Here is an 18,189-nt window from a genome sequence, read left to right as displayed (position 1 = left end):
TTTGGGACATTTTTCACCAACAATGGTGTAGGGGAAGGGAAGACGTTGCTGCAACCTAACTTTTGTGATATCAGAAAAGTTTTCACTGAGGCCTAGGTAGAGAACAGATAACATATGAAAACATTATTGGATAAAATTGGAGCGAACCCGAATTGTAATAATGACATAATCCTTAATTAATTTAGATAAAAGATGCAAGTTACTATATACAGAACATCAAATCGAACCATGATATTTTTATTAAGAAAAATATTAACATTACATATTACAAAAGGAAAACATTGTTTGAAATTACACTGGGGATGCAAGGACGGGTCCATGCAAATTAGTCGGATATGGAAGTTAAACCTCACATAATTTGCATGGTAAGTTTGAATTGTTTCCTGAGTATAGAAAGTATGGCTGTAGATACAATCAAAATTTGTAGCAACATTTCTGCATGACTCGCATTGAAGCTGTATATAAGTATATAATATTGTATTTCCAAATCTAGCTGCGCAGTTCCACTAATAATCAAATAAAATAGTAGTGGAAAAATACAAGAAAGCCGTCAGCATAATCTCCGCGTATGTACCTTCTATGTACCTATTGCGGCAAATGTGATAGGCATAACCACTCACATGGTCGTGTGAAAATGATTGACAGTCATGCGCTTTGCAGAACATCGCTGTCCTTAATGCTTTGAACTCCAGTAAGGGCCAAAGCTGAAAATAAATGTCCCGATGCCCTGTACCTCAAACTGACATTTAGAATGGATTCACTGATCATGACTCAACAACGCTGCTCGTAGCATCTGACAGGAAGCAGAGACCAATATCTTCTGACTTAAGAGATGCCCGGAAAGAATGGTCAGAACGAAGGCATTTTCATTCTTCGCTGTGTTTCTCACATATACAGCCAGGCAAGGGATTTGCAAAGAAAGACTCCTCTAGCTTTGGGAATTCACCAGGCTCCCTAAAATATGGAGCACCTATTCTATCTTTGTGTAATCTTTTCACTTCTGAGCTGAAAATATCCCAGGGCACTCTTCCTTCATCAAATTCATCTACCAGGTTCACAAAACTCATCCTGCAGGACAAAGAATCAGGTATTCAGAAAAAGAAAAAAAAAGGAGGAACTCGGAACAAAGACTATTTCAAAGAACTGTTTCAATCACTTGTTTGTAACACATATCACTAGGGTGTACGCTCATTTGGTGCAAAATAGAATCGACTGTAACATGTTGCACTACTAACAGGAGAAGGTGTTACCTGTCTGGGTTAATAGTCTTTCTGAAGTTCTCAAAACGTCGATGGCCTTGTACAGCTTTTGCCATATTTCCGTCATAAGTATAAATAAAGACATCACTCTGGAGAGCCACAATGTAGTCAAGACCAGCAAGCATATTCTGATGGTTTTTGAAGGGTGCAAGTTCCTTTTCTGTTGCCAGTGTAGAATGAGAATAAATATTGGGAAAATCATCCAACAGAGCCTTCATGCTTCCATTGCCAAAAGCTTCACCAGCAACTAAGTAAATTCTGGTGCTTCGTGTGAAACCCAATCCTTTGAGTAAAAGTGAAGTTTCCCTTGGAGTCAAAGGACAGCCACCAAGACTTCTTCGCTCAGTAGCATTGATTTCTTTCTCTTTCCAGTGACTTACCTCATAACGCATCTTACGCAATTCCTCGTCTTCTAATGATGTTAAGCTATGGCTGCAACCAGTAAAAGCTAGCATGTCCTTTTCATACCTGGAAAATACCAAAACTGATACAAATTAACCAATTGAGCGAAGCCTGAAATGTATAATTTAATATCAGTGCAGCTTACTTTTGTGCATGAATACTACAGTTTGTTAATGCATGATTTACCATCTTAATGTGCTAGGGCGCAGCTAGAGAGTTCAGTAATAAGCTGCATTTAGTAATTAGTATGGTTATTTAAGGATTGCAAGTGAAGATTCAGCTTCGCCAGAATAGCTTAAAAAGCTTTTGAAATTTAGCACCATTATATTGTAGAAATATTGATGCTGCAGTTTCAAGAACTTATGGCTAAAATTTCATGACAAATTTTTATACTGATTAATGATTGAAGCAATCCAACTTTGGTTGAGAAGATGGTTTCATGAAAGATCTGTCAAGCAGCATGCTTATTTAAGATCATCCACCATATACTCATATATGCAATTCAATTTATCTACAAAACATTACAAAGAGACCCACAGCATTTGCAGTTTCCGAAGCTCACTTATGTTCCATTGTAAAGACACAACATAGTAATTCCATCTTTGCTAGCTTTGACATAGCACAATGATTTAGGTAATCTGTCCATACAGTGCAACCTTTACCATTTAATATTTTGGAGATACGCAAATTATGATTCCAATCATCATATTGTTGCAAATTATAAAACAACAGTACAGGAAAATAGTTGTAATTAAGAAAAATAAATGATTGCACTAAATAGACACAGAAAACAACAGCAAAAAAAGTTCAAAATAAAAGCATCCTGAGATAAAGGGTCTTGCCTTAGATGGAGAGCAAGATAAGGGCCTCCATCTTGACGCATCCTTGAAACCAAGGTAGTACCAAGATCTTCAATTGTATGAGAATATTTCAAAGATCTGTAGTTAACTCGGCATCTTAATTTTTGAATATAACTCGGAATGCCATTGTTAGCCAGGCGAGAATCTGTATGTGTGAAGTAAATGACTTTGTGTTTCTTCAAAAGAGGGAGGATTTCATCTCTGTAATAGCTCACCTGCCCAGAATAAAATAGTTAGTGAGTGCTTTCATCATTTATCAATTTAAATTATCAGCAGATATCTTTTTTCAACCTTCGACCAAGATATCGGAGCTTTAGCCAAAGGTTCAATTTGACTGTATTCAGTGGGCAACGTTTCAACAATATCAATGTCTTCTTTCAGTGACTCGATGAAGTGCCTCCAGTTGAAAAGGTCCTTAAATTCACTAGTGAAATGAAGAAATGAGAAAGTACATTGACTGCATTGATTGACAAGTCTAGCATGGATTAGAGATAAGAAGTTTGTGGTTGAAGCCCCAACCTGTCATCTGCCCAGTATGATGTATGATCAAGTGAAGGTAGAACCAGTGTAGCCTTCAGGATCTTAGCAACAGCAACCATATCACATATCTGCAATGTGGATGACAATGCCATCAGATATCAGCCATCAAATACAGATAGCAACCTAAGACTGATCCATAGGAAAGTAATCGCACCCCAAATCTCATTTGATTCAAACCTCCATTTGCATTTATGAGGATGTAGCCATTTGTATGAGAATCTTGCTCTACAAAATTAAGAACAAGAGACCAAATCATGTTAACAAACACCAGAAGAAAGCTTAGACATATTACTGCCATACTAGAAAGCTTAGACATATTACTGACACACTAACCAACTTACTTTTATGGGAGTTTGAAACAATGCATTGTCTAAAATTTGTACTGCTTGGCTGAGACCAGACATCAAAGGCCTACATGAAGCACCAAAAAAAAGTTACTTTCCACAAATCATTGCCGACCAAAGGACAGGTCTAGGCACTTAGGCAGAGATATATTACTAGCCTCAGCCACACTTTCTTCTCTTCCACCAATGCTAGATTCCACTGTCATCAAAGTCCTGTCACTCTCTTTTCCTCCCATGAATCCAAAGTGATGATCAACTTGATGCCCTTTATCTCTGGAGAAGGAGACAGAGAGATCCTAGAAACATGTACAAATGCAGACATTTTACATTATAATACCAAACAATCTATTTCCTAAATGTATTATCCAGATCATACAATAATTTTGGGTTAATTATAGAAACTTCATGAAATGTTCAAACAATGATGATAGGCTGATTAAGCTCAGAGCATACATAACAATATAACATGATTGAAAAGAAATCCATGCCCGGACAATCTTTACCTATAATTTTAGCTACAGTAAAGGCAACTCTATTTGGCTTTCTTGTTAATTTCTATTTACCTATAATTTCAACCTTTTCGCTTTCTTATCCATTTGGCTTTTCTCATTAATTTCTATTTGCGTGCTCATCATTTTCCTATTTCCCATGGAGCCTCTTAATTGGGAAAATTGGTTATGTAGCACTAAAAGATCACGACTTCCGGAAAATACCATTCAAAAAGCGTGCCCCCGTAAAATACCATCAAAAGTTACAAATGTTAACTGAAAATATCATTCCATTACATTTTATTCACTGAAAACTCATTTTCATCTCTTTGACTTACATAAACTGACTTAAAATGACATTCTACCCTTCTTATCCTCCGGAGACAAGAGATGGGATTGATCCTTCTCCCAGTCAGCGACCTCATCTAGACGCCGCTCCTCTCCTCCGCACGCTCCTCCCACACTCCTCCGAGCACCGCCGCCCCTCACCCACCGGCTGCCGCAACACCACCCCCCTCCAGCTCTCCCCAAGGGCGATGCCACCCTCCCTGCGAGCTATCCGCTAGCAGTGCTGCCTCCCTCGTGCGCAAGCACAAGCTCCACTCTGCTGCATGCATGGAGGACAGAGCGGAGGGCTGTGTGCCACCCCCAAATTGCATCAATTTGAGACCCCCACTCGTGTAAGACCGTAATGCTAGTTTGCTTGTGGATTTCCTGAAGACCTTGCTGGATTGGTGGCTCCGTAACAAGACATGAGTGCAGAAGTTTATCGTTATCAGTTCTCTCGCCGCATCATCTGGAACTAGCTTCAATGTACATCCATGGGAACAAATTGCAGTGTTTTCCTCCCATTGATGCTATCATGCAGTGCTTCGGGCGGCAGGCACCACAACTATGGGCAGTGGCGCATCGCAATAACGGGCACCTTGAGCCCAGGCGTCCGCATGGCGCGGAAGGGCAGCACCATGGGTGGCGCGGCGGCCGACGGCAGGCCTGCTCCCTAGCATCCAATTGGCCTGTATGATTAGTAGCTCCGCTCTTGTGTTTGTTTTCTGGTCCCCCGCTGAAAGGATCATGGGTATTTTTGTCTTGGTTAACACCGTTTGTGTCAAAACTAACGGAATGCTAGTTTCAGTTCAAGTTTGCAGCTTTTGCTGGTATTTTACGGGGCTGAGCACTTTCGGTGGTATTTTACGAAGTCGCGATCTTTCAGTGCTATAGAACCAATTTTCCCCTCTTAATTTTCTTCGTTCCCTTTCCTAGAGTTCCTCTTCCTCCTAATGCTGGTGGGTGGTGGCGCACTGGATTGAGGCAGGGGCACGAGACCACCTTGCATGTTGGCTCAATCAAACACCGTTTTCGGCTAACCTTGTTTAGGTTAGGGTGAGCCATAATCTATATAAGGATGCAGATTTGAACTTTGAATGGAATCCTAGTGTCTGAGCCCATCATTCGGCTTAATGGTCTTGATAATTAATAAGATGCCAAAAGGGTATATGGACCCATCAAGCAGAAAGAAGCAGGGTCTTCGTCTTCCTCTCAAAGTGGACAGGCAATGTTGCTATTCTATGCACCGTGCACAGCCAGCGGCAACAAAGGAAGAGGAAGCTGTGGGTAAAGATCAGCAAAAGAGGAACATCCACAACGACCGTGGTCCATTTTTTGCAGTGGGGTCACATGGGTTGCGGCTGAGCCAGTGCAATGGCCCAATGGATTAGGGTTTTCCGGCATTTATATAACCCAGTTGATAGAAAGGCAGACTCAAGAGAAGGACTGGATTGACGGCATAGGAGGCTGCTCAGCATGGGGATGGACTGTTAATTGGATATATTAATGCTCCTCAACAAGGACATTTTTGAGAAACTGACAAGCTAATAACAAAAGTACCCTTAGAAATAGATGGTTAGATTAGATCAATGATGCTCCAGCGGTTTAAAGTATCATAAGCTCCTGTAATTATTCTGTGTAGAGAATAGAGAAGTCAAACAATGGCTAATTGGCTGACTAAATAGCAACATAAGGGCACTGTTCCAGTTAATGGTGAGAAATAACAAAATGGTTGCAGCTTGCTATGAGCAGTATTAAATAAGGAGTTCTCACAGTATAAGCCCAAACAATCAGTTCACAGATTAATCGTATTAGCTACCATATGCACCTAGGGCATGTAAAGACTATGGCCAAGAAAAAAAAATGCGCACATGGGACATAAGGGTATCTTGACAGAGGAAGATGCACAAACACCCTATAGCAACTAACTCTCAATAGCCATTAGCCAGTACTGCAAAGCTAGCGTTCTCTTAGCAAGCAAGCTAGTCAATGACTCAGCAATTGTGAAACAGAAACTGTCCCAAAGTGCACATGTTTTCTCACCCATGCCTATCTGAGAAGTTCCATAGAAGATAAATTCCAAACCCTCTTCTTCACACTAATTTCTTCTTCTTTTTCTTTTGCTAGACCAGTGTCCTAGATCTCTCAACCAGCTCATCACACTAATTTCTACTCCATCCATTCCAAATTGTAGGTCGTTTTAGCTTTTCTAGGTGCATAGATGTTTGTATGCATAGGTGTATGTCTAGGTGCATACAAACATCTATGCACCTAAAAGCCAAAACGACCTACAATTTGGAACGGAGAGAGTAGTATCGAAACTAAGAGAACAAAACCAGAGAGCAGGTCTCACCATAGTTGCGGTCATAATCCCATCGCGTGGAAATGCAATATTACAACTGGGAATGACAAGGATCATAAATTATATGCAAAGTGGCAACTGACAAATGAATTCAGAAATTCGTGATGTTTTCTGTTTGGAGACCCCGAGCTTGCAAGCAACTGAACTAACTAGTAGGCTGCGAGCATCATTTATTGATCGTGACAAGTTCGGATAAGAACACTTGAGTAAAAATTTGCAGCTCTCATCGGACACAACGAAACACAACGAGCAGTTGATCAAGAAAAAAAATTGCCAAATAGCATCTGAATGCGCAGGTAAATTTCCCGTTCCCATACCTGCAAATCCGCGTGTTTGTCGTCGCCAGGGAGCACGAACCACCCGCCCGCCCAGATCTTACCGACGCCAAGGAGCAAGCACACGCCGCAGAATGCGAGGAAGAGCATGTTCCCGAGCTTCCTCCTCTCCCGGATCCCCAGCCCGAGCCCCAGGCCGGCCTCGACCGCGCCGCCGCCTGAGCCCGGCCGCTTGAAGAGCCGAAACCGGAGGTTGTGGTGCTGCTGGCCCTGGTGGTGGTGTAGGAGGCCGCCGCCGCCGCCGGGGCCCGCGCCGCTCCCGGACGGCTCCGCGGCGTCCCCCGGCGGGCTCCCCAGCCCGTCGCACCTCGGGGAGCGCGGGGAGCCGATCTGGAGCTCGATCTCGCCGCCCCCGCCGCGCTTGAACGAGTTGGCCCGGCGCGTCATCGAGCCCCCGCCGGCCACGCGCGGGCTGTGCAGGCGCTGGTGGTGGTGGTGGTGGAGGTGGTCCGCGCCGCCCCCGCCGCCGCCTCCTGAGGTCCCGGCACCGGCGGTGCCGCTGCTGCCGCCGTGCATGGGCTGGTACCCCATGTGGGGAAGCGTCAGCGCAACCTCCAGAACTGGCGCAAGCTCTCCCAGTGTTGTTCCCACGTGGTTTACGACACCTTGTGCCTCCGCTGCTGCTGCCTGCTGCTGATGACGATGATACTGCTATTATGGCGAGATTAGGGGAGGCGCCATTAATGGAGCTCTCGGTGGGGAAGTGAGAGGGGAGGAGTGTGAGTGTGGCGACGGGAGGCGCGTGGTGGTGGGAGACCGGGACGGGGCGGCCGCACCGAAACGGTCAGACGTGGCGCGGCAATTACGGTCCTGCCATTTGGACGCGTCGGCGCGCGCTCGTACGCAGGTGCAGATTTCCATTTCCTGCGAGGCAATACTGAGATCTCGCGGGCTCAGCTGGTGGAACGCGGCGCGGAATTTTCCGCTTTTTTTTTTTTTTTGCCTTGTCAGCGAAAGGCAGGAATCGGCACCAACCGTTTGTCCGAGCGGCGGCCGGAAAGGTTCAGCTGACGTTGCCGCGTGAATGTAACCAGAGGGCAACTGGATCGCAACGCTGCATGAGCTGACGAACACGGGGTTTGGAGCTGTTTCTACTGGCTGGCTGGGATGCAAGGGATGCGTGACGATCCAGTGGGGTGGGGTCACGTGGACCTAGTTCTTCTGTTATTTTTTATTTTTTTCCCGGATCGGAGGTCGAGATCGAACTGTGATCAGATTCGATCAAGAATCCCGCACCGCCAGTTTCTGGGGCCAATTATTGCTTGATGGGACCTTCTTAATTCTGATCAAGTCGTCGTCCCAACGGAATGTACCGATGAGCCGTGCACCCCTCCTCCGCCGCCCTTCTCAGGAATACTAGTGGAGAGAGAATGTGTGGGCGGCTGCCGACTGGGCTCCACCGGAAATATCGTTGGGCGGTACGGCCGGGCGCACGTTCCTGTGCCTGGCTGTTGCTTGTTCAGTGGTTGTGATCCGCTTGCCGCGTTAGGCAGAGTCAGAGTTGGCTGCGGACCTGCGCCGCCGCCCGCCGGGACCGTCGGCGGCTCACCGCCAGCGCCGGGCAACGAGGCCATCTTGATGAAGGAGACGGGGGCCGCCGGCCGCGAACGGGTGGGCGCGCTGCCTCGCGGTTGCCGGTCAGGGAGCGGGACTTGCTTGCTTCAAGGCTCTTCGCTTCGGGAGGGCGCGCGCGCATGTGCATGTGCCGGCGGCCTGCCGGGCGCCTCTCGCACCGGGTCCAACGCTAGCTAGTCCGGGCGTCGCGCAGCGCCTTGACGAGCCAGATGCTCGTAACGTGCAATATGGCGTAGAATGCACATCCATGGCGCCGGTTGGTGGTGGAACTAACGGTGGGCGTTATCATGGTTGCAGAGTCATGAGGTGCTCTTCTTCGAATCAACCATGTCACGATCACACACTGTGAACTAACACACAGATCCAGCGAATCTACGTAATATTTGGTAGCACCGACTACCATTGATCTAACCCGTTGTCTTCAATACCGCCCTGGCTAAAAGATAGTTGCTGTCCGATTGCGTATGTTCAACTTGCAAGTCATGTAGGATTTGATTTCAGTCTGTTCCCAACCAACGCGATTTTTTTTTTCCCACAGCGACCTGATCGTAAAGAAACAGCAGAACCCATTTTATCTATTGTGGGCAGCAAAGCTCTAGGAGAATTGCCAAGTTAGAAAACACCCGTCTGCACTGCACCCGACCGGAACGCCGAGTTCGATTTTGATCAGACAATGCAGAACTTGGCCGGTCCGATCCATCCATCCAGGCTATCCAGCTGAAACATACATTGCGCATTCTGAATGACCTGAGAGGCTGAGATATCATCGCTACCTGCAAATCTGAATGGCCATCGCTACCTCGCGTCCCGTCTCCATTACGACGACGAGCGAGGACGCCCGCGGCGCGTGAGCGCGACACGGACGACGGAGGGGGACCTAACCTTGGACGGAAGAGGCGAGGTGACCAAGTCCAAGACGAAGACGACCGCGACCTGTACTGGTACTTGGAAGTCTACTGACTCGGACAATACGCGCGCGCTGACAGGGCCTGGCATTACCATAGGCCACACCTGTAGAACGGCTCCGTCTTTCGTCACGACGACGGAAGACGCGCGCGCCGGCGAGACCAGGTTCAGCCGCTACTCGCTAGCGTGGCAGGGCAGGCGCATATGGCGTAGCGTGTGCACATCCGTGGCGCCGGTTCATGGTGGAACAATGGGTGTTTCCAAGGTAGGTCGCAGGCCCATATCCTTAATTGAGGTGCTCCTCGAATCAACCGGGTCACTTCGTCAACAACACACACGAATCAACCAAATTTACTGCTTAATGGTAGCGAGCACAATTGATCTATTCTGTTCTCTTCAGAGCAAGAGGGAAAAAATGTTGCTGTCCGCATACTGGACATTTTTCTAGACAAATTGGTAGGAATTTTTAGTGCAAGTATTCTGAATGACCCGAGGTGTCATCACTACCTGCAAATCTGATTCTGAACAAAAACGACGCGCGGCACGCAAATGTAATCATCACGCATGCATGTTGAGTATGACGAAACCAGGCCCGGCACCGCGCGTCCCGTGTCCGGCGCTGAAGGTGAAGGGGTGCCGCGGGGGAGGCGGGGTGCCCAAGTCCAAGGCTCTTCGCGGCGCGTTGTGGTGTTGTATTTCCGTGCAATGCTGCTCGCCTGCTCGGCATCTTCTTCCGCCCGCCTCATGAACAGCGCGCCAAGACGTCCGGCGTCTATGCCGCGGCGGCAGCATTGAAGCAGTTCGAGCGTTCGAGGAGCTCGACGCCTTCTACTGGCTGTGAACGATACGCGCGCGTGGACAGGGCCTGGTTTTTTCTATATCTTTTATCATAAATTTAGTTGAAATATTTTTTTACTAAAAATTTGATAATGTTTAGTCACATGATCGATATTTTATAAATTATTGAAAATTTTCTTTCAACCCTTTTATAATTACCATATTTAGTGTCGGAGTACGACGGTTTACTTGCTTAGGGCTGCTGCAAAGAAACAAAATTAAATTTGATTGAAATGGCTATAGAAATTAGATCAGAATGGCGATCTTCCCTATGATGTTTTGGGAGTCTATGAGATGGTTCAGTATATACTTCAGAATTTGCCAATCAACCAATGCAGCCTTAAAACATTGAATAGTTTCCTTTCATTTAAATTTTGCCAGGCAGTTAACGATGAGAGAAAGCAATGAAAATCGGCAGAGAAGCGAGATATAGATTCATCTTGTTTTGATGCAGTGAATGCGGAGAAGCGAATACGAATGCATACTCTTGGACTGCCGAGTCGATGTCAGACGATTAGAAACTGCACAGGAAAAATCAATGCTGTTGTTGCATTTTTGTCAAATGAAAAATGATTGCTGAAGAGACGTCTACTTCAGACATATTTCAGTGAATAAAAATTTATGAAGAATGAAAATCTAAAAGGCAACATTTTAACATATTAACCACCATTAATATTACAATAGTGTAAATTGTTTACATATATTCAGCATTCCACACATTTCAGCATTACAGACATATAGATGCAACATTTGCTACTTGCATATTACACAAAACCAAAAGAAGTTGAATGCTACATCTAGATAACTCCATATTAATATATGGTTCAGATTTCATCATATATTAGATTTCAAACAGCAGCCATCTAAAAGAACTACGTATAGTAATTGGATAATTCAGATTCTTGAACTCAACATGTCTGGATGATGCTTGATTAGATGCTGAGAAGACTTGTTTAGATCCACCTCAAAACCCTATGGTGCTGATTGTGATCATCGTAAAAAGGTAAATACTTGATACTCCTCACCAAGTCAAAGAAGATCTTTTCTAGCCCAACTTCAACATAGCGAGCATGAACAGATTATGCGGTCTGATTATCTAGGCAAAGAATGAAATCAAACCTGCGAGCTGGATCAACTGCAACCTTGAACAACGAAAGTCTCTTATGGCCAACCAAACTTTCTAAAGCATGGATTGTGGTCATCCACCTGTTGTTGTTTTTATCAGTTTGGGACCAAGCTAAAACCAGAAAGTCCTGAGGATCATCATGGATACCAAGGTAGCACATGTTGTCATGAGTGATCAGAACGGCTCTCCTAGCAAAAGAGTTTTCGCCAACACAGTTCTGCAAAAGAAATTTGAGAACAATTAGATTCATGATCGTGACAAGTATGTATCAAATTGAAAATAAAAATAATCAAATATAAAAAATTCAGCAAACACAAAAGAACCATATAATTACATGTATATAATAACAATAGGGAACATCAAATTAAGCAATTGCACAAATATCTTTCTATAGGTAGCCAAATAGCAAATATTTTTAGGTCAGTGGAAACCCTCATATGAAAAACATCCTTCGAATATATCCAGATTAAAAATTACAGAATATAGTTATTAAATTTGCAGTAACCGTGACTTAGCGACTAAATTCATGTAAGTGGTTTGGTATAACAATTATAGGAATAAGAGGCCACTAAAGTATTTAATTGTCCTATAGTTACTAATACCTTTGATGAAATTACATTAGCTTGAAAATCAGTGTGTGGATAAACTGAATAGTTGTTGAATAAATCCACTAGGACTTACATAGCTGGGAAATTACTTGTCAGGACGGACAGAAGCCTATCAAACCAAAGCTTCAATTACAACAAAAAAAGAAAAAAGGAACTATATTCAACAGCAGCCAACAACCAAAATCATAGGATAGCATAAAATAAATTAAACAGCTAGCAAATATTTTTTCTATAGGTAGCCAAATAATAAATAATTTGTGAATGGTGAAAACCCATTAGATTAAAATACAGCCTACGTATATACCTTGGGTCATCAAGGTCTACAACTTTGCAACAGTCACCGGTACCTCACCGGTACCTCTAATGCGAACTTAAACAATATATAATAATCTTTTATATAATCATCAAAAAAACAAATTACTTCAATACGTTTTGCCCGCAAATTATATAGTATACACAAGAAGACTAGAAACCATACTAAAGTATATCTTTATTTACAGTACTAAATGAAATTTTCACATCTTCTAAACCACTGTAGATAACATATATTAAAACTATAAAAATTATATAACAGAAATGGTATATGAAGAGAGAGATTACCGTGGAAAGCGCTTGCAAATCTGTCTACCTGAAATTTAAACAAATATACCAGATTAGATTTATATGAATAATGAATAAAACACATGAACTTGACCTAAATAAAAAAGAGCTTAAAGGGACTACCATATTTATTTAAAAAAGAATGGGGAAATATATGAAAGAAAAAGAAACAGGAAAATGTAAGAGATTGATTGCATACAAATATCCCAGATTGGTTCAGTTCCAAAGCAAGAATGAAAGAGACCAAGTAAAGAAACTAATTTCCTAGAATTGTTATTAGAACAACAAAATCGAACTAGAAGGATCCAAATTAAAGGAAATATACCTCAAATTTTCCAAACTGTGTGGTTCCTTCTCGAGTTGTTCTAATACATCGGATAAAAGATTTGTCAGGTGCATAGAAGAGGAAGAGAAGCAGCAGTGAAAAGTTAGCAATGCAATCGAATATACCTAGAATCCTCCATGGAGCTGTAGTGCAAATGGAGGTGGAGTTTTGGAGCACCTCTTTTGCTGCTCCAGAAACCACTCTTTTGAACCTCCTCGTGGAGTTCATGGATAATTACCCACCAATACCACTGGTTATGGAAAAAACGTTTCGTTCTATTCTGCTAGTTGTTCCCTGTCCCCTTTCCCCATCCGGCGCCTCCCTCCTCCGTCGACAGCAGAGCGCCATTTGGGCACCGTCGGCTGCCGTAGCCCCGCCGCCGGCCGCACTAGCCGCGCCACCAGCCGCAGCATCCCGCCGCCAGCTGCAACCCCCCGCCGCCGGCCGCACCATCCTGCCACCGGCACCAAAGGCTCCGGCCATGCTGGTCGCTGCAGTGGCGAGGCCATTAAAAGGGGCGGGGGTTGACGTCGTCCCCATTCCGGCCGTGGCCGAGGCCGAGGCGGCCACAGTCGCCATCAGCCGCGACGGCCGTGTCAGCGCCCCATCCTGCATGTCCATCTAGACGCTCAGTGTCGGTGGCACCGCCTACTGCAGGAAGTCGTCGTCCCTGTTGTTGTTGCGTTTCGGTGGCGCGGCGTGGAAGACGATGGCCGATGGCGCCGGCGGCGGCGGCGGGGATGAGGACGGTGACGCGGCGGCAGCGAGGATGTCCTGGCTGCGCTTGGCGAGGGTGCGCTCGAGCTTGTGCGCGTTCTAGTGGCCGCCCAGCGCTTGCGAGCTGTAGAACCTGCGGTGGCAGTAGTTGCAGGCGAAGGACTCCCCCGGGCGGCAGCCGCCATCGACGGCGGGGACGGCGGCAACGGCGGGTCCAAGGCGGTGGCCGCGGGGAGAGAGAACGTTGAGGCTGACACCGTGGGCACCCGACGCCGGCAGCTCGTTCTCCATCGATCGGCGGCCGAAAGTGAGGAGGAGATCGAGGGAGGAGCTAGGTGCGACCGTGGCAACGGTGACCAATGGGCAACGGCAGAGAGCGAGGGGGAAAAAGAAAGGAGGAAGAGAGGAGGGGGAGAGGATGACAAGTGGGGCCTGAATTGGGGGCAACAATAGCAATCAACACTGAAATCGATTCTTTTGGAGCTGAGAGTACCCATCTAACCAAACACCCCGTCTTATTTCTGGAGTGGAGCTGACTCCACCTGAAATTCTGGAGTGGAGCAGCTCCACCCAGAGCTGGAGCCATGCCAAATTTGCAGATATTGCTGGAGTTGTGGCTTCAATCCAGCCCCCCCCCCCCCCCCCCCCCCCCCCGAGCTCCAAGGTACATCTTTACAAACACGATGCACACGGCAGGTACTGATCACAACCGCAAGTTCGTAGTCTACAGCAGTTACGGCGAAGCCTGACGCCAGCTTATCAAGCTGCTGCTTGTCTTGGAGGTTTTGTAGCAATCAAATCTCACTACAAAACTTGTTTGGTTTCCCTAAAATTGCCAAGTATGAACACACGCCTAATAGGACCTTACAGGAATATGGCATTCTCAAGATGTTTGCGGTCACTGACGAGTCACAAAAACACATGCTCATACAAGATGTGAACAGCCAATGTAACGTTATTAGCAGAGTTGTCATCGGCGCGTTACTGGTCGGGATCAGTATCGATTCTGCAGCATCTCTTCATGATTCCTCACTATCCATCAGCAAAGCAGGTGCACTATGCCCAGAGTATTGTCAATCCAAAGAACAGGAGGGCAGCAATTCCAAAACATAACCCTACAATTGTCGCAAAAGCCTGCATAGCAGTGAGAGTAATGCAAAGACACGTAAGAAGATTGCTCAAATATGAACGGATGCCCACTAGGAAAAATTAAGCAAAGATCTAGTATTTTACCCTTCCTTCCGACTTGAAGTTGAACTTGACTGTGAACCATCTCAACCCTCTGTCAACAAAAGGAGCCAGTGCAAGAGCCCTGAGACACACAAAAAAGGACATGTAATCTATATTCTTTGAAATGTGAACAGATATGCTTCAAGATGCTCCTCAAGGTAACAGCGAACAAAAATCCGTTTCCATCTAGACTTACTACACGGATATGAGAAACAAATTTTAACCTAACGATTGAAGTTTATAGGTTAGGTATTTGACTCACCCTCCTGCTCGAAAAATCTTTGTAACTTGACTGCCAGCCCACACCATCGCCATTAATTTAACAAATCTGCTTCAGGAAAGTAAAAGGATATTACAGTAGGAACATGTAAAGCAGTGTAAAAAGGAAAAGATAATTTGCAATCATTACCTCTCCACTGCTGCACCATAGCCCATCCTACCAGGAGCAGGAGCAAAATAAAACCTAAAACGCAAACCATTATGATATTCATTTTCTACCCAATGCTTATGCAGTTGCAAACTTCTTATATAAGTTCCATAGACTGTTTCTCATTAGCAAAGCATTGGCTAGTTTGAAGTAGTAAAAAAGTATTGTACCCAGTGAAAATAAACGTCCACATATTGTAGCAGTAAGATGTCACATATCCATGCATGCCTTACCAAACTAATAAAAAAGCACTGACATAGTAGACAGTGTTAAGTAATCCATATGACAGAACACCGGCAGCGCCATATCTCTTCAGTTTTTCTAGCAACCTGGCAACACAGGCAGAAACACATGATCAATAATGCCACTTGTAATATAAGACTGAAAGAGTAAATCGAATATGTCACTGCCTGGACAGGTTTTACTATTCATGAGAATGACATCTGAAATTTCCTAGTAATCAGCCTCAACAAGATGGATCCATAAAAGTGCTTACATAACCAATTATTATTATTTCCACTCTTCTGGATTCTAAATGACATATTTTGCCCCCAACCTTTCATCTGAGCAAATGCACCCGCAGCCAACTTTTATTTGAATTAAATTTTGACTAAAACATTGCTTAATGTTTGTGTGTAGCCTGATAATTCCAAGAAGACCAACTTCTCTAGTTCTGTGAGGCCTTCTGCCCCTTTGAGGGCATATTAGTTTGATGCGCAAGCTCAATTTCTACTAAAAAGGTTCTAATGTAACAGTAAGGTCCTACAGTATGAACCTTAAAAAGTTATGTCATGAGGCCTAGACAGCATAAACCTTAATAGTTTTGTCATTATTAGTTTTTGGATTTACAGTGAGATATGAATACTCTTTAGATGAGAAACTTTTGGTTGACTCCTTCCCATCCTTTCCTGAACCTGTACAGGGGAAAAACAGGAGATCAAATCAGGCCTATGAAGAAATGAATTGATAAAGCTAAGTTTGTACATGTCACAAATATCATACCAGTGAAACTTCCTAGTGACTGCCTAGTTCCTTCAACATTATCCACATTGATCTAACAATGAAATGCAGCCCAGTTAGTTTCTAAGTAACATCACTCAAATGTACTCTAAAATATCTCATCATCAAAGTTTCTTTTGAAAAGTCCTTCATCGAGGTTTTACTGGTGGAAGTAGTTCACAGTTTACTTAAACTTGTATGCAGGTTTACACAAACATAAGCATGCATCGTAGGAATTTTCTTCTACCAGGAACATCATAAATGTACAAAGAACAACAGAAATCCGCATTGCAGAAGTGCTGCATATGTTTGAAACAATAGCATCATTCCGAAGGTTGGAAGATGTTTTTCATTACACAGAATGTAGCTTGAATTAACCTTGGTAATCAAAGAAGCACAAGGAGTGGCTCTACACACATCACACCACAAAAATTGTCTTTTAACCTCACTACATGCATGTTCAGATTATTACTCTAGTGTGTCTGCAACTGCAAACAACTCAACCCTCTTCATTAACGCTATATCACACAAATCATTAGCTATTGCATTTTTTAGTAGCAAAAACCCAGTTATTGCCCCCCAACAGTTTCACATCATATGAGCACAACTGAAATAACAGAGCATGCTGTTAAACCTCTCTTGTAAAGGGAAATTTAACAGTTCACATGATTACCAACCAGGAAGCGGATAATCAAATGGTGCCTACATTGCACATGCTGTTTCCACCTACAAGAATTAGTAATTGATTCCTGACTTCACATACTGTTGAAACCATACTGTCAGATATGATTTCACATTTTCACAAAGAATTCTACCTCTTCTACAAATTGCTGGCCACATCAACAAACTAAAATCTAGAGCCTAGAATGAATCCTCCACATGCAATCAACCATTCAACCTTATTCTAAATACAAATACGAATGCAAAGCACGTACATCTTTAGTATATTGGAAATTCTGGTAAGAGCGAGCACTGTCCCCGACCCAACGAGCCAAAACAAAATTCGTACATCACCACTGACTAAGATCGAGTAAATGCAGAGGAAATCACCTCGGCAGGGTCTCCGGAGCTCCGCGCAGCGCTCGGCAGGCGCGACCTTCCAGCGAAGGGCGACGCCACCGGCCGTTGCCGGAAGGATACGGAGAGAACCCTAGAGGCGCTGGGATGCGAGAAGAGGCCGCGCAGGGCTGCAAAGTATGGGGACGAACCAATGGGGGAGGAGCGCACGCCGGCCGGTGCTGGCCGGAGCCCCGTGGCGAAGCGCGCGGACGGAGGCGACGGCGATGGCATGTTGTGCGCCGGCCGGCGGGTCACGCCTAGAGTCCTACCTAGAGAAGAGAAGGTTGGCTAGCCTCCATACAGGTCAGCTGGCGCGCCACGCGCCCAACCATGGATAGGATAGCGGAAAATTGTCTGGACTTTGAATCGGACCATACAGCGATTTCATAATGTTGGCATCACGTTCCAATTCTGTGTTTTCTTACTTCCTGCCTATATGTGTGTTTGGTTTGGCCAGAGATTTTATGACAGGTCAATAAGGTTCTTCAATGATCTGATGGTTCAAGGGACAGTGGAAGAACTTCGCTTTGAGAATTTCACACAAATGGGCAAAATTGTAAACAAAACTATTGGTACGTGCTCGGTGTTCCATTGCAAATTTGCAAGCAAACAGATCATCCATCTGCACACACAGGCTTGTGTAATGCAAGAACAATATATTTGATAATCAACAGGATTCCCTCAATTAAGTATCATGGGGGAAACGACACATGATGATATATGTAGTGACTGAGGTAAATATTAGTACATCAAAGCTGGCTTGAAATTTGGTACACAACATGTCCTGCCCCAGTTTCAATTCCCTGCCCACTTTGAAATTTCATTTGATAACTTTCATTCTAACTTTAGTACCTTCAGACAAT

The 18,189-nt window shown here is 44.6% G+C and overlaps 2 protein-coding genes and 1 pseudogene across 2 annotated transcripts; all 3 read right to left on the bottom strand.

Annotated features, from left to right (window-relative positions):
- Window positions 1–216: 216 nt before the first annotated feature.
- On the bottom strand, window positions 217–7,684 carry LOC101767924 (uncharacterized protein At1g04910). Its single transcript, XM_004956890.4, has 9 exons — window positions 6,900–7,684; window positions 3,564–3,701; window positions 3,403–3,472; window positions 3,216–3,286; window positions 3,041–3,129; window positions 2,813–2,945; window positions 2,504–2,736; window positions 1,251–1,727; window positions 217–1,068 (listed from the first exon to the last, which is right to left on the bottom strand). The coding sequence occupies exons 1-9, from the start codon at window positions 7,446–7,448 to the stop codon at window positions 867–869; spliced, it is 1,962 nt and encodes a 653-aa protein (XP_004956947.1). The 5' UTR covers window positions 7,449–7,684; the 3' UTR covers window positions 217–866.
- A 5,718-nt stretch (window positions 7,685–13,402) lies between these two features.
- Window positions 13,403–13,902, bottom strand: LOC111256393 (annotated as a pseudogene).
- Window positions 13,903–14,308: 406 nt separating this feature from the next.
- LOC101767521 lies at window positions 14,309–17,778 on the bottom strand. Its single transcript, XM_004956889.4, has 8 exons — window positions 17,318–17,778; window positions 16,271–16,322; window positions 16,134–16,182; window positions 15,502–15,597; window positions 15,251–15,304; window positions 15,104–15,169; window positions 14,845–14,923; window positions 14,309–14,745 (listed from the first exon to the last, which is right to left on the bottom strand). Exons 1-8 carry the CDS (start codon window positions 17,555–17,557, stop codon window positions 14,668–14,670), a joined length of 714 nt encoding a protein of 237 aa, XP_004956946.1. The 5' UTR covers window positions 17,558–17,778; the 3' UTR covers window positions 14,309–14,667.
- Between the last annotated feature and the right edge of the window lie 411 nt (window positions 17,779–18,189).

This window comes from Setaria italica, chromosome II (assembly GCF_000263155.2).
Source record: "Setaria italica strain Yugu1 chromosome II, Setaria_italica_v2.0, whole genome shotgun sequence".
NCBI classification, from domain to species: Eukaryota; Viridiplantae; Streptophyta; class Magnoliopsida; order Poales; family Poaceae; genus Setaria; species Setaria italica.
The sequence above is the reverse complement of the archived record's forward strand: the minus strand, read 5'-3'. Positions and strand labels throughout refer to the sequence as shown.

Coding starts and splice junctions, on each gene's coding strand:
- LOC101767521 (XM_004956889.4), bottom strand. CDS start 17,557: ATGCCATCGCCGTCGCCTCCGTCCGCGCGCTTCGCCACGGGGCTCCGG. Junction 15,305..15,501: donor AGTGCTTTTTTATTAGTTTG/GTAAGGCATGCA, acceptor TTTGCGTTTTAG/GTTTTATTTTGCTCCTGCTC. Junction 14,924..15,103: donor AAGATTTTTCGAGCAGGAGG/GTGAGTCAAATA, acceptor TGTGTGTCTCAG/GGCTCTTGCACTGGCTCCTT.
- LOC101767924 (XM_004956890.4), bottom strand. CDS start 7,448: ATGGGGTACCAGCCCATGCACGGCGGCAGCAGCGGCACCGCCGGTGCC. Junction 2,946..3,040: donor TCATACTGGGCAGATGACAG/GTTGGGGCTTCA, acceptor TCATTTCACTAG/TGAATTTAAGGACCTTTTCA. Junction 1,728..2,503: donor TATCTTGCTCTCCATCTAAG/GCAAGACCCTTT, acceptor GGTATTTTCCAG/GTATGAAAAGGACATGCTAG.